Source organism: Chelon labrosus, assembly GCF_963514085.1.
Source record: "Chelon labrosus genome assembly, chromosome: 3".
In the NCBI taxonomy this organism is placed as follows: domain Eukaryota; kingdom Metazoa; phylum Chordata; class Actinopteri; order Mugiliformes; family Mugilidae; genus Chelon; species Chelon labrosus.
Window position 1 is genome coordinate 19,241,179 of NC_140339.1, and position 15,109 is coordinate 19,256,287.

Genomic DNA, 15,109 nt, shown 5'->3' on the forward strand with positions numbered 1-15,109 from the left:
GCCATTCCTTTCTCATGTTCAACAGTAGATGATTTACCATCGTTATTTTCTCTCATACCGCACTGTACGCACCATGTAAGTATAGAGCGCGAGAATCCGTACAGAACATGAGGTAGCAGGGTTTCAGTACAATAAAAGTTGTATTACTCACTCACAATAAATAACAAGACTGCTGATTCGAAAAGGTACAAAGAGTCAATGGAGGGGATATAAGCTGGTGAAAACACCGCTCAAATAACCTACTGCTTATTAAAAGACGCAAGATTTTCAGTTCGGGTTCCGAAAATGTACATATTTGGACATAAGACCACGACTGTACAGAGTGAGAAAGCCCGACATAGATGTGTGAATCTGTAGGCGGTGTGGTGTGTGACATAAGTACGCGTACAGAATGCTTCTTAGCGAGCTTGACACACCATGCAGTGTGCGCACATATTTTTAAGCACATGTGTTTAGTATGTATTTTTGTGTCTGTGCTGTCTTGTGTGTGTGCTTGTGTGTGTGCACGTGTTCAGAGTTTGCCTAGGTAGTTTCCTGGCACCAGTCCACTCCGCCCGTCCTTCTCCACAGTCCACCAGCCGTCGTCCCCTCGCTCCAACACCCGGAGCAGGTCTCCCCTGCTCACAGATAGCTCGTCCTCTTCCTGAACAGTCGGTGCAAACATGCCAAGTGTTATTTACAGACTGATGTAACCTAGTTACTTACATCAACAATCGGGGTTGCTAGTTTTAACAAAACTGTTTCCATTCAGTGTTAAAATAATAATGTGATCACCTGTGCATTGTATTCATAAAGCACGACACAGCAGTCTTGATCAGCTGGAACAGTTGCCACTGGTGCTGGTGCTTCCAGCTGGAACAATGATAGAGGGGCATAGCCTCCGTCTGAACCCTCAGCTGAAGCCAGAGCCAAAGCAGACAATAAAGCAAAATAGAATAAGACAAAGTAGAAACAAAACAACCCGGAGCCAACAACTACTCAAGGTTTTGTTCTTCTTTTACAAAATAATACAGGTGAGTGAGTGACCGCAGTACTCACCTTCGCCAAGAGATGCCAGTGCTGGTCGCGAGGATTGAGGACTGTCAGAGTTGATGTTCATGGAGCTTCCGGTTAGAGAGTCAGAGAACCTGGAAATGTCCATGAAACATGTGCGTGTGGTTATTTCTATTTCAAATTTCCGCTCATATGTCTTTTATTCTTGAGAACATTCACAAGGCTGCCTGTTTCACTTCTGCCGCACCTCCTCACGATGCCCTCTCCTCCTGCAAAATGGGCTAGGCCATTGCTGTCTCTGACCGCCCCTCCAGGGTAGTAGCTTTCAAACACGATGGGATCTGTGACAAGAAAGGAGAAGCTGCTCATTCAAGGACTGAGGTCAAGTGTTGCTCTCTGCTCGCGTGTGCGACTGAAACAGAAAGGCAAGAAGTTGAGCAGTGCCCTAAAGCCAGTACTGTTGTAGTCCTGCTTTTTCTCACTTCTCTCTTCTGCTTTACCTCTGTAGGAAAGGGAAGGATCTGATTGTTGAGTTACGTCTAAAGCTTTTTCCAAATGCGTTACTGGCTCACTGTGAAAGCTCACCTGGTGGCCTCGATCCTGTGCTTTTCAGCCCTATGAAATAGTTGTTGTCTGTGGTGATGTCACATTGCTCCAGAATCTTCCTCACCTCCTCGTACAACTGAAGAAGGAGGAAACCAGAATTGTACAATGAAACTCAACAGGTCAAACGTTCAAGCATTTCTGTTAGAGGACCTCATTTCAGTTGCAGTTATCTAGTCTAAGAAAGGAAGATGAGCGAGTATCAGTTAATTCTGCTAAATTAGGGTTAGATTTATGATTTGATTCCACCAGCTAACAGAATTTGAGCTAAATGCTAATATGATTTTGCTAACAAGCTCACAGTGTCAATGCCTGTTTACTTGTTCAGTTTAAATATTAAAATAGTTCAAATATTTACTTTGTTCACCGATTTAGTTTAGCTTGAGTCCATAAACCATCATTTAAATTCATACTTTAGTTATCCTAATATATGCTCAGACCAATGCCGAATAGACCTTTTTGCAACTGACTTATAAACTTGTCACATAAAGGAAGGCACATGAAATACATGACAGCTCATTTTTACACAGGGTGAATCAGCATGCACAAGCAGGACCTCCCTTATTGTGCTACAGCTGTCATTAATATATTTGCCCTATTGAAGGAGGTCAGTACAAAAGGCCTATAATACAGAAATCTAACCAAACTGTTAGATTTCATATGCAACTTTTGGACCTGTGCTGAAATGAAAAGTAAAAGTTAGACGTTCAACCCAGTGAAAGAGGCTTTTTCTTTCTATAACTGTCCATATGACGGCAGTTGTGCTTGTGCATGTTATTGTATAATATCACGGTCCAATATCATGGTATTGTCTTAATTAGGTCAGTGCCCTTGATTTATTACCACGCCATTCAGGTTTAAAGAGATAAGTAGAACAAAGAGAGAAAAATAGAATGTGTTCTCTTTACATAAATAAATAAAGAAATACCTCACCTCATCATCTTTGACGCACTGCATGGAGAAATGGTTGCAGTGGTCCCAAAGAGCACACCTGAGCATGCTGATCCGATCTCCCTCCAGCTGCTGGAACACCTGAAACGCATGTGCACCACATATTTAGTGTACCATTTCAAAGTTAATAATGCATCTGTGACACAGAGTCTCCTGAGATACACCGTAGTTTCTGTTTTTCCTTCTGCCTTTCCTTTGTTACTTCTAAATACTGCACACGCTGACGGTATTCAGTGGAAGGGAACCATAAAAAAGGCCTTAGACAGAATTTGTGCGTCACTACGTGTGTTTCTGCTTGTGGGTATGCTGATTTTTTTTTGGCACGCTCAATGCAAGAGGAAGCACGCTATTTACTGGTCAGCAGCAGGAAGGCTTTGCACTGTGAAAAGGGTTGTGGTGCGAGGTTTTATCTGTGAGGTTAGGAGCTCTTTTTCTAGACTGAGACTAGGTTAGAGCGCAGCTACCAGGAATAAAATCTGCAGTACCTCACACGTGCTTTTGTGCGTTTCTTCCCAGTCCTGGCGAACAACTTCCAGCTGAACAATGTTATTTACATACAGCTTCTCTGTGAGAGAACAGATGATTATAGTTAAAAATGAAACACAAAAGTGAACACACGTAATTAGTGAACTGTGTCTGGTCTCTAATGTCTTAATTTGAAGTAGTATGGTTCAGGATTTCCTTAAAATGTGCTAGCTGCATTTACAAATGACATGAATAAAGCAAAATACAAATTATGCAGGTTAAAAGTGGAACTGAAAGTGGCAACATGTGACTTGGGGTCATACCTGCTTCATTGGCTGCCTGTCTGCATTGCTTTGTCCTGTGACGTACCTGTGAAACAAATATTACATAGGAATCGACATGCATGAATGTATGGAGAGGTGCCAGAGAGACTGACAACTTACTTCAAAATAGAAGACACATTAACACTTTAACACACTTCACTTCCACATTGCCAGCTGTTGCACACAGTAAGGTCAAACCATAAATGTTACCCTGCTATCAGCTATCAGAGCATAACTCAGTGGTCATTTGTGTGATGTGAAGGGATATATTTCTGAGTTTGGATTAAACACATTTTCACCTAAACTGGTGAATATAACTGCTTTACAAACAATATCTATTGTCGTTCACATATTTACCGTACCTTGTCAGGGTTTTTGCATGAAACAACTATTTTCTCAGCCCCCTGTTCTGCCTCGTCAGCCTCCTTGCATTTCAGCTCGTAGTTCTTTTTAGACTGAGAGAAAGAGAAAGTACAAGCTACATATTTACAGTAAGGACAGGAAAAAAATGTGTTTTGTCCAAAGTAACCAGTATTGATCTGAAATTATTAAAATGACACCACTGGTAGCGTTCTCCTACCTCCAGGGTCTTCTTGAATAAAGAAACCTTTTTCTTTTGAACCTTCTCCATGATGCTTTCAAACTAGAGACAGAAGAAATTAAAGGATTTAAATCTTCCACGCATTTTTACCCAGCAGGATTATACATACATTACGTACATTAAAAGGTTTTACAGCTTACAGACTAATATACATTTCCGCAAAAAACGTTTGTTTATTCAGGAAAATTAACCAATATTACATATCAGGGAGTTGCAAAAGTAAGTGGACCTCTAGGTTTACAAGTTAATTTCAAGGCCAAATTAGAATCCAATGGTTCAGAAGTGCTTCCAATAAATGTAATGAGACTCAGGTACTATTCAGTTCCCCGTTTTGTTTAAAAAAATCAGGGATTTGTCACAGTCTGATCTTGACAACACATGTTTGTGGAAGTGTATGATGGCACGGACTAAGGAGCTTTCTGAGGAGCTCAGAAAAAGAGTTGTTGCTGCTCATCAGGCTGGAAAAGGTTAGAAAACCATCTCTGAAGAGTTTGGAATCAACAAAGGTAAATGGCCTTGCTTTTATATAGCACTTTTCTACCTATTGGTACTCAACGCACTTTATAGTCACAGACACATCTACCTATTCACTCATACAAGCACACACACTGATGCACTGGGAGCAAATGGGGTTGTCTTGCTCAAGCACAGGTTGGCATTTGGCGGAGATTTAAGATGACTGACGTCCTTGTTTAGGCCTGTTTTGCTGCATCTGGGCCCTGGTGGTTTGCCATCATCGATGGACCAATTCATTCTGAATTATACTAGCTAATTCTAAAAGAATCCAAAATCGTGACTTTAATCCAATGGACATTTTGTGAAAGGACCTGAAGCAAACAGCTCATGTGAGCAAACCCATCAACAGCTCAGAACTGACATGGTTCTGTACTGAGGAATGGGCTAAAAGCTGCTGCAAACGACTGATCAGCAGTTACTGGAAACATTTAGTTGCTGTTTTTGCTGCATAAGAGGGGTCACACCAGATACTGAAAACAAAGGTTCACTTACTTTTGCAACTCACAGATAAGTATGTATAATATTCCTGTTTCATTTGCTTTATTGTAATCTCTTTAACTACTTTCAGTACTTGTGTGAAAATCTGATTGAATCTGAGTAATTTCTATGCATCATTTGGAAAATTCCGAAGAGCACAAAAGCTTTAAAGTGGCACTGTATATGTCTCTCGTACTCGATTTTTCTAATATTATCCTTTTCTTGAAGACAGAATTAACATTTACTAATGACTGAAATGTTGACATTGTTGTTGTCCCAGTATCAGTCGTTACATTTTACGAATTACCCGCAAAGTGTTTTAAATGCTTATAGCATTGGGTCAACATTTCTGTAACACAACGTCAATGAAAACTTATAGACAGCTTATATTGCATGAACCTTTTACTTGAATGATGCATACTAACTGTACTTGTAAGCAAGTGTGTGAAGTAACATGAAAACTGCTCACTTATTTTTGTCAGGACACTCAAATGTTACACCTCTGTGTTAGTGCTAAGATGGGTGTTAGGCAACAGCAAATTACCCAGTACCTTCTTCCTCTGCTCTTTCTGACGCTCTCTGAATGTCTCAATCTTTTTCACCTCCTCTTTCAATATATCAGATAGTTGGATGTGAAAGTTCCCGATGTTCTCTATTTCTGAAAGCAAAACACATCCAAACCGCAAAATGATTCATTTGACACCGAAACTCAACTGAGGTTGGATACTTCCAAAGTGGAAATGGACTTACGGGATTTTAATTGGTCAAAGGACGCTCTCAAAGTGCTGTAAAAACAACAGACAAGTACGATCAGAGAACATTCAAGGAACAGTCTTAAGCAAAAGAGGTGGGTTAACTTTTCAGGCTAAAAGTAACTGATTCATTGCTGAGAGCAAAGTATAGCTACATCAAAGCAGCTTGGAATGAACCAATAAGGACACCTCACTGACATTTGACTCAACTTTTTTAAGTACAAAGGAAGTATTTCACTCAGTCAGTGCTATGACAGCATGGAGTTTTAAGCTTTACTGTGCAAACTTTGCACCTTAGTATGGAAAAAAAAACACTGAAGATAAAATCTATTTGGTTTCAGTTTGCAAGAGGGTTCCCTCGTCATAGTGGCATCTTTGTATTTAACTGTTGCTGTGAGAATAGAGTGAGGTCTCTCATAGGCGGCAGGGAACAGGAAACTGAAAACAGATAATGGCCTACGGTACACAAAGAGAGGGGCTGTAGCAGTGATTAATACTCCTTTTATCTTTATGTTTGTCTCCCAGGCGTACCAATGTTAGTTTCCTCTAAAAAGAATGTGACTCAGAAGCGCCTGACTGCTGTTTCATATTGTATTTTGGAAGTCACATTCAACTAGCAAAAAATAATAATAAAAAAGGACTTGACAACATTAATATGCCTATGACCCTTCACCAAGCAAGAGTTAAGCATTTATTTATTTTGTGGGACAATATGTCATTCTTATGATCTGTACGGCCCAGATATACAGTACATAATATTGACCTTGTAGCAGGAAGATTGAATATGAAGTGATGTGTTTCACCTGATCTCAGAATGTCCTCCAGCTTTGCGAGCAATAATCACCAGCTCCTTCCCATACTTCTCCTCTGCTTGAGCCCTGTGGAGTTTAGAAAGAGAGCCGCGTCACTCTCAGAACTTGTGTTAGCTGTAAAACTTATTACATGAACTGTACACGTTACGGAATATACGATAATATCATCTGCACCTTTCACCCTGTTAACACTGAAGCTTCGTAGGTTTCGCTCTTTCACACTTTTGCAACGCATTTAGCAACAACAACGATTTGTGTATTTGATTTGCTTATTTGCTTTTCTTTATGACATTACAAACTAATTAGGTACATAGCAAAGATAGTTTTGTTCCAGATAAAATGATCTTTGTTGCCCTGAGATATCGTTTGATAGCTTTGGTTCCATCTTATGGTACATTTTAAATGAAATTACTGTATCCTTAACTATTCTTCATCAGTATTTAGAATTATTTTTAATGTTTTTTACGTGGCTGTACACTGCTTGACATGTTAACTCTTGAGTTAATAAGCAAAGTTCAGCTACATTGCTACCTCGGTGTCGATGAGTGATGCGCCTGCTTCAGTGCCTAAATGGGCCGCTTAATCAAAAGTCACCTACAGCGCTAACAAATGCTCCAATGATTCCTTAATGAAGTGTTTTTGTCTTTCTTTGGTGAACTGGCTGTTTCTGGATGAACTACATTCACTAATGCTGTGTGCATTGTGTCACAGTGTTACATTTTACAGCAATCACCCAAGTGATGCACATGCACTATACAAGCTTCTTTAACGAGATCCACAACTTTATTCTCCATTTTGGATTCAGCTACTGAAATATAAATACATATACCTCATCTTCAAAAGCTCCTCCACATCTTTGCACGTTTGCCTTCCGTCCCGTAACCTTTGGATCACGGCATCATAACCGGCGTGACAAGTGAAATCAGACCCCTGTATTGAGAAGGTATAGAAAGAAGACATAGCACAAAACTGCTGCAACTAACCGCATTGCTCAACAACTATTACAACATGTCCTTAAATCAATCCTGGACTGACTGTGGGCTAAATAAAATGCAGAACTAGTGCTTGGACTTGGCAAAAACAGTTATTTGTGACAAACATCACACTAGAGATAAGACTCCAAACGTGAAAGCGTTACTACTGTAGAAGTAATATTATTTTTGACCTTAAACTGTCACGATTAAATGACATTAGTGTGATGTAAATATGGGCTGAATTTGAACCACAGATCACAGTTATAAATAGTTGTAATCTTGTTTTCTGTATAATATAATGGGGTTTACTTGGCATGTGAATTCATCAAAGATAAATTAATTAATTGTTGTCCAAATTACAGATCAACTGTCAGCAAAGACAACTCCAGCGAAGCAAAAGGCCACAAAAATAGACTTACCCAGAAAGCATCTTTAAACCTCAAAGGAGACATCACGCTTGTTACTTCCTTGAACTGAACCCAGTTCCTCACTATGAAGTCCACTTACAGGGCTCTTCTTGAGACCAAAATTGCCAGCCAACAGCAAATAAAGTAGCTGAAGGTTACAAGATACTCAGCCAAGCAAACTGTGTGTGGAAGCTCGAGTGGCCCAACGTCCGTGAGTCATTTTGAATGAGGAAGAGCTTTTGTCCCATGATGTCACTGACCACAGTGAGCACAGCCCATGTGAGAGACGCTCATTTCAAAGATGAAGGTTTAACGCTGCTTTAAATGTTGTGCAAGAGTTTCACCCACATTTAAAGGCATCTACTTAGGCTATAATGTTTGTCTCTTTATATGCATATGAACTTGAATAAACCCACACAGGTGTACAGTGCAATTTCAACCACACCAGTTGTAGGGCATACCGTGTTTAATGCCTAATGGTTTACCAGCTGCTAGCTAGCATTTATAGTGGCTATGTTGTATGCTACACTACATTATCATTACAACCATAACCAGACAGTGACAATACTCGCCAAGGGCTGCATTCATACTTAAGTAAAAGTATTATCACACAAAGTTATTTAAATTAAAAGTCCATATCAAAAGTAAAAGTTCTCATTGTGCAGGCGAATGGTCTCTGTCAGTGTATTACCCTAGATAGGATGTTTTTGGGTGAATATTACCACTGCTTTCACGTATAGGTTGCATTTTTTGACTGTAGATGTTTAAATATGAGCTAATTTGAACTTCCTCACATTCACATATGATTTTGAAAATGCTGTCCTGTGAGAAGTGCGCATGTCTAAAAAGTCAGCTTTTCATGAGCCCTCAAGAACATTGTCTCTGGCCTGGAGTTGTGTGTTTCCTGTTGAGCTCCATACTACATCTGTTGTCGTGGTCTCATCAACCTGCCCAGTCTTGATGGCCTCCTGCAGTTATCCCCTCCTACCTGAATGAACAATTCTCCAACCTGCCTATGACTCTTCTTACATTTTCAAACTGTCATGTAACATCATCAGTTTGCATCATCAGATTCCACGTGTACGCTTTAGTTAGTTGTATGTATCTATGACATATGTATGTTTATCTCATTTCTCCTGCTTGTTCTCTTCTCTCTCTTTTCTGTCTGTACCCAGCTGGCCTTAGGAAGCTGGGTCCCTCCATATGAGCTGGGTTCTGCTCAAGGTTTCTTCCTGTTAAAGGGGAGTTTTTCCTTGCCACCGTCGCCTTCAGGCTTGCTCTGGGGGTTTCAGGCCGGGTTTTGTAAAGCACCTTGAGACAATTTGTATTGTTATTGACGATATATAAATAAAATTGGACTGAATTGAATTTTTTAAACAACTAATCGAACAAGTCACAACACGACTCATACAGGAACGCTGAATCCTTCAGGTTGTCACAAAGATTCAAAATGAACATATACAAAACTGTACTAACTAAAGCTATCTGACAAATGTAATGTATAGTGCAAAGTACTACTACTACTACTACTACTACTATTACTATGTAGATCTCTGAGATGTAGCAAAGTACAAGTATAAAGATGAGAACAGAATGGATAATGTGATAATAATTTAAGTTCTGCAAATTGGTACTTAAACGTGATACTTGGATATAAATACTTAATTACCTTCCATCACTTCAAAACTGCTTGAATTAACTCAAAAGGTTACGCCCCCCTTTTCTTTTACAAGACCTAAAAATGCAAGTTGCAAAATATATGATATAATTTCAAATTATTTACAATTATCAATATGAATGTTTTATTTTATTTTATTTTATTTTATTTTATTTTTTTGCACAATATCTCTGAATGCGTCCAGTCCCAGTTGTACACTCCCATAACGACCACTAGAGGGAGACACAAACCTTTGGTAAAAAAACATAGCCCCAGTACTGGTATGGTTATTGTCTTGTGATCAAACCCACCCACTGCACAGACTCCACAGTTCCTAAATCTCTCCCAGGAGGTCGGCCATAAAATTTCAAATCTCTCAGTCCGACAGAGATGAATACAAATCTGTGCCTCGGGCATCTCTCTGGGAAGAGACACGTGAGTGAGCACACCGAAGCTTAGTATTGATTTTCAAAGTGAGGAGGAGGACACACTGTGGTGTCTCTCACCAGTCGCTCAATGAGATGTGTGAAAATCTTTGGCTCTCTCACACAGCTGGGGGATCATTCTGTCACACACCTAACTACATGTTAAAGGGACAGTACAAATCAATAAAGCCAACTGAGAATAATGGGGCTTGATCTGCTTCACACTTTTTATTTGTTTTGTATTTTATGCACTTTTTAAAATCATAAAGTGCTTCGAGCTGCAATTCTGCAAATACTGGCTATATCATGATCTAATAGAAATAGGTTTGTTTTCAGCTTTGTTCATATAATCCAATGCTTTTTAATTCTTTATTTATCCACAACATATGAGTATTTATATAGGTGTTTGTATGCACATTGAGAAATGGAAACTTTAGGTAGTTTTATTTCAGTACTAACTGAAAATAGTTATGTTGTTTATAGCCCGTTCTTATCTCTATGATGAGCCACTGCTGTAGTCTGTTTCCTATTTAGCCATTTAGAAATATAGTTAGATGCAATTTTTCATTCCGCTGCTTGATCAGAAGCCAGAGATCAAAGCGGGCCGTCAGTCTGGAGTGCCCCTCTTTGGGTTCAAGAGGAGTGTAACAGTTCAGTTTTCCCACTTGGAAAACCAAACATCTACCAGTTAGAGCGAAAATAATCCTTCCAGTCCAAAGCTTACAAGTTTTCACATCAAGATGTCTCGGTCCGCGGTGCTTGGCCTTCGCTGTGACCCCGTTTGAGGCCTCAAATGGAGGGACAGGCCCTGGGAATCAGCTGTGCTGCCAGGGACGGAGCAGACTCTCACACGCCAGGGTTGCTGCACACACACGCATGCACGCACACACACACAAACGTCCTACCCTTCTCTCACTGGTTTTCTCTCTCTCTCTCTCTCTCTCTCTCTCTCTCTCTCTCTCTCTCTCTCACTCCCCGGAGTGGCAGTTATTGAACTGTGACAAACGAGCCGTGTCAGACCAGCCCCCCTACCTGGGGGATTGGCTAAATGACCTTTCCATTACCCAACCACTGCTGTATTCCCCCTCCACAGATAGAGTTACACACACAGCCACACAGCCCATTTGCCAAGACCAGTGTCACCGTTGCTACCATTAGCCACTACATCCCTCCATGCACTCTGACACAAATGTATTTTATTTTACTTTATTTTATTTTAAACTTGTGGATAACTTCAGCTGCAAGACATGCAGTACTTCGAATGATTCTGTGAGCCTACATTGTAGTCTAGTAGTGGTGTGGGTCTGGGGAGTGCATGCGTGCCAAGTGATGACCATGCCGTGCCAGACAGCTAGTACCTTGTTGCTCGGGTTTATGCACATGTGTGTTATCTGTGCCTGTGTGTGTGTGTGTGGTTGTGTGCGTCTGTGTGAGTGTGTTCGAGCCTCTGCCCTACACAGTGTGTGACTTAACTGGTTTTCACACATTCTCCAATCCTCCATTCTTGCTAATCCCCTGTTGACTATTGGCACCAGCCCTGAATCTCACCAGATACTTTAGGGAACAAGTCTAAGGAGAGTGAAGAGGCGGGGTGAGAGGAGCAGAGCGGAAAGGTTAAAAGTGGAAGAGGAGTGAAGAGAGAGACGGCGAAGGATGGGCAAAGAGGATGCAAGGGGAGAGTGATGAAGCAGGGATGAAACACACGATCAGAAAGACTGGGATTAAGGAGAGAGGAGTAAAAATCTAAGGAGAGAGGAGCTTTTTAATTGAACGGGACAGAGCGTGGTGTATGGTTGACTTTGGCTGTCTGCTGGATAGGAATGCAATGAAGTGAGTCCTTGGCCACATTAGTGGGAACCTGTTAGGAAGCTGACAGATGGAGCGCTAATGATGTGTAGGCACAAGGGCAGGGCCTGTAGTTGCTAGTGAGACGATCTGTAGAGGCTGTCATAATACAGCTGAAAACCAACAGCTGAAGGAGGTGGAGGAGAGGGAGAAGTAGGAGGAGGACAGGAGAGAAAAGAGCAGAATCACGCAAAAGACCAGAGAGCGAGCCGGGGGCCTTTCTGACGTTTGATCTGCGCCTGGCTTTGAATGAAACATTTATTAGCTGTTTTAATCCCCGGTGTTACTGCATACATCTCCGCCCTCAATCAATTTGATCCTCGCGTGTCCGTTATTCCCTGACGTGCTTCTCTGGACACTGGGACAAATGAATCACACACACACACACACGTCCAATATGTTTTCAGAGTATTAATATTTGATTAGCTTTGATGTCACATGTTGCGATCACGGCCATGATTCTGTTTCTCTGATGACTTTAAAATGTGGACGGATGCCTGCATGTATGCGGACGTACCTAGTATATACAGTCAATGGGACGTACACATATTAGTGTGTGTCAGTAAAACTATGCTGTGTGTTGCATGCATGCAGGTGCGTCTGTGAATCTGAGCTGACGTGTGGCATCCTCTCCTCACCTCAGTTTTTCCCACCTCCACTCTTCTCTCGAAGCCATCATCCTCCCTTCTCCTCTCGCCTCCCTCGTGCTCTTCTCCTCTTTCTCACTCCCCCCTTTTCCTCTCACTCTTTCTCTCTCCAGCTTTTACATGTTCCTAGTCCTGCTAGTCTCTCCGGGCCTGGCCTTTTACCACCCCATGCGGCTTGTTCGTGCGTGCAGATGTGTGCACTTGCTCATACCTGTATGAGTGCTCTTACAGTATGTGTTTGCCCTGTGTGCCCGCATGTGTGTCCAAAACCAAGAGAGGGGACACCGCCACTTTTCTAAGTGGTTTCATCCATTTGACAAAGGACAGAGATTCTTTTGGGCTTCGCTCGTCTGATGCAGGCCACAAGAGGAGTCAGAGTCTGATGGAGGCCAACACGTGCCGCCCTCCATGTACCAGCTCCCATCTTGGTTTTGTTGTTTCCATTCGAAGAGTACAAAGGGATTTTTTTTTAAGATTGTGGCGGTGTGTGGGCATGCACGTTGGACCGTGTCCGCTTCGTGGAAGATAATGGAATGCGTGCATGTGTGTCCATGCGCGCCCGCACACACTCTCCATTGTTTGTGTTTGTAAAGTTTAAAGGGCTGTAAAGGGAAAAGCAGTTATTTGTCAGACTGATAAAAAGTGTCAGGTTTGTTTTCTTCTCACAAGATCATTTAAACTAAATGATGTCTCTGTTTTGACAATACTCATCGATTTCTGAAAGTGCCTGACATCCTACCACACAAAATCAGCCGATGCAGCCTAATCTGAACAGAAACAGTATATACTGTGGTACACTTTATTTACTTCTCCATCGGTCAAAAATCTATCAGTCTCAACTTCCTAAAAACTAAAACACGTGGTGGTACTGCTGAGATTATACACGCACTCTTTACTTGATTCACAACTATGGTAATACAACTACACAATCCTGCTTTAAAATATTTGTGTAGTCCATTGTGACTTCCGTTGTTATTCACGTATGTAAGCCACCTCGCCAGGCACACCTTTAAAAGCAGCGGGAACAATGCACATATGAAACAGCAGGTGGGGCTGTTGAGTTTCTAGACTTACTGATTGACTTCCAAGCATCTTGCATCTCTCCATCCACACTCTTTCTGTTTTCCTTTCAGTCGCACAAAGAATCTTGAGGCTTTGTCGGCTGCTCGTCCACCACACGCACTGATAACCCGGAGCACGCTCGGCTACTGCTCACGGAAAATCATTCTCTGAGCTGTAAAAAAACATTCTCACAGACACATAAGGATTCGTGCCCTCAGATTATTACATCCTAATTGATGCAACTGTTGTTTGAAAGATGACATGGCCCAAGTGAAGTACTGCTCTTTTATATCTTTTATAAATAATTGGAGCGTGTTTGATATTTACCTAACAAAAACCTTTTTTCGCACCCGTATTAGGCAATCATTATAATAAATGGTACATATTAATTTATACATCCTTCGCACCCCTTTTCAAAAAAGTTTCTGAATAAATGCTCCAGGACTGTGAATACAATCTTAGATTAAGATGCTGATGCCTAGTAAAGCCTGACTCTGAGCGACGTATAGGCTACAGTCACAGTGACAGCCTTTCATTTTGGTCTTATCTGAAAAACAGATATGTATAACAATGTGTGTGCACATTATCGGACTTCTAGATGAGCTGCATCGGCGGCTTTGCGTGACAGTGTTTGACATTGTGTTCCATGCAAAGTGGGTTGTTGTTGATCCAGACACTTTATTGCTGTACTAAAACTGAGGACAGCACAGGTTGTATTTTACAGTATTCCAGCAGGAGAAGACGGAGACGGTGGAGACAACAGTCTCATCCTTTGGCCACTTTATTGACCTTGCAAAATGTGTATATGCTAATGAATGTTTGGAAGTGATGTATGGAACTAGTAGGTGTCTAGGTGTTGGTCACACAGTCACATTCAGCTGGAGAATGGACATTTACGGTTGATATTGTTTTTTTTTTGTCATTAAGATCACAAAAGAATAAATAGTTTCTGTTTGTGTTCACCTCACAGTCAGTCTTTAATGATTAATGTAAACCATTAAAACCACTACTGACTTTTCATCAATTCACAACACTTCCACATATGTCTGATGTGCATTGTTTGGGTTTCAGTGCTCATTATGTTACAATATAATTGGTCACTTATTACAGAAACTTGTCACATGTGGAGGAAAACACACAAAGGGAAATTTATTTTAAAAAGTTCCTTGTAATATCAAGGCTAAGCGAGAAGGCGGGAGCAAATCATTTATGGTAAATATATTATTTCATGTGTTTTATATATTAAACCATATTTCAGATATTGTGTGTGCTTCAAATGCACTTTAGATTTGTATGAATTTGTCATAACAATAAGGCAGCGTGTGGGAGTTTAGCTTTTTTTAATATACCTTTGTTTTGCCTGTTTCTCCACAAATTTTACACACGGTTTTATTTTCAACCTGCTGCAACCTCCCATGTACTGTACATATTCTTGAAACAAATTCTTGAAAAATAATCTAATACTGAAAAACATCATACATCTTTATTTACGCATGATGAATAACCGTTAGCGCCGATGTGGCTCCATCCAGGCGTGTTTGTTTGGAGGCAGGCTGGCAGGCCCAGGTATCGCAGTTACAGTGGTGTTGTGCTATGCGG

The 15,109-nt window shown here is 41.0% G+C and overlaps 1 protein-coding gene across 1 annotated transcript; it reads right to left on the reverse strand.

Moving 5' to 3' along the window:
• Positions 1 to 510: 510 nt before the first annotated feature.
• Positions 511 to 8,425, reverse strand: LOC311485939 (proline-serine-threonine phosphatase-interacting protein 1-like). The gene is made up of 15 exons (XM_084541669.1): positions 7,887 to 8,425; positions 7,323 to 7,423; positions 6,485 to 6,559; positions 5,680 to 5,714; positions 5,481 to 5,587; positions 3,916 to 3,978; positions 3,698 to 3,790; positions 3,336 to 3,381; positions 3,033 to 3,112; positions 2,530 to 2,628; positions 1,579 to 1,675; positions 1,241 to 1,334; positions 1,039 to 1,127; positions 775 to 896; positions 511 to 643 (listed from the first exon to the last, which is right to left on the reverse strand). The coding sequence occupies exons 1-15, from the start codon at positions 7,917 to 7,919 to the stop codon at positions 512 to 514; spliced, it is 1,266 nt and encodes a 421-aa protein (XP_084397795.1). The 5' UTR covers positions 7,920 to 8,425; the 3' UTR covers position 511.
• Positions 8,426 to 15,109: the final 6,684 nt, after the last annotated feature.

Coding starts and splice junctions, on each gene's coding strand:
- LOC311485939 (XM_084541669.1), bottom strand. CDS start 7,919: ATGTCTCCTTTGAGGTTTAAAGATGCTTTCTGG. Junction 5,715..6,484: donor GGAGGACATTCTGAGATCAG/GTGAAACACATC, acceptor TTGTTTTTACAG/CACTTTGAGAGCGTCCTTTG. Junction 1,676..2,529: donor AGTGCGTCAAAGATGATGAG/GTGAGGTATTTC, acceptor CTCCTTCTTCAG/TTGTACGAGGAGGTGAGGAA.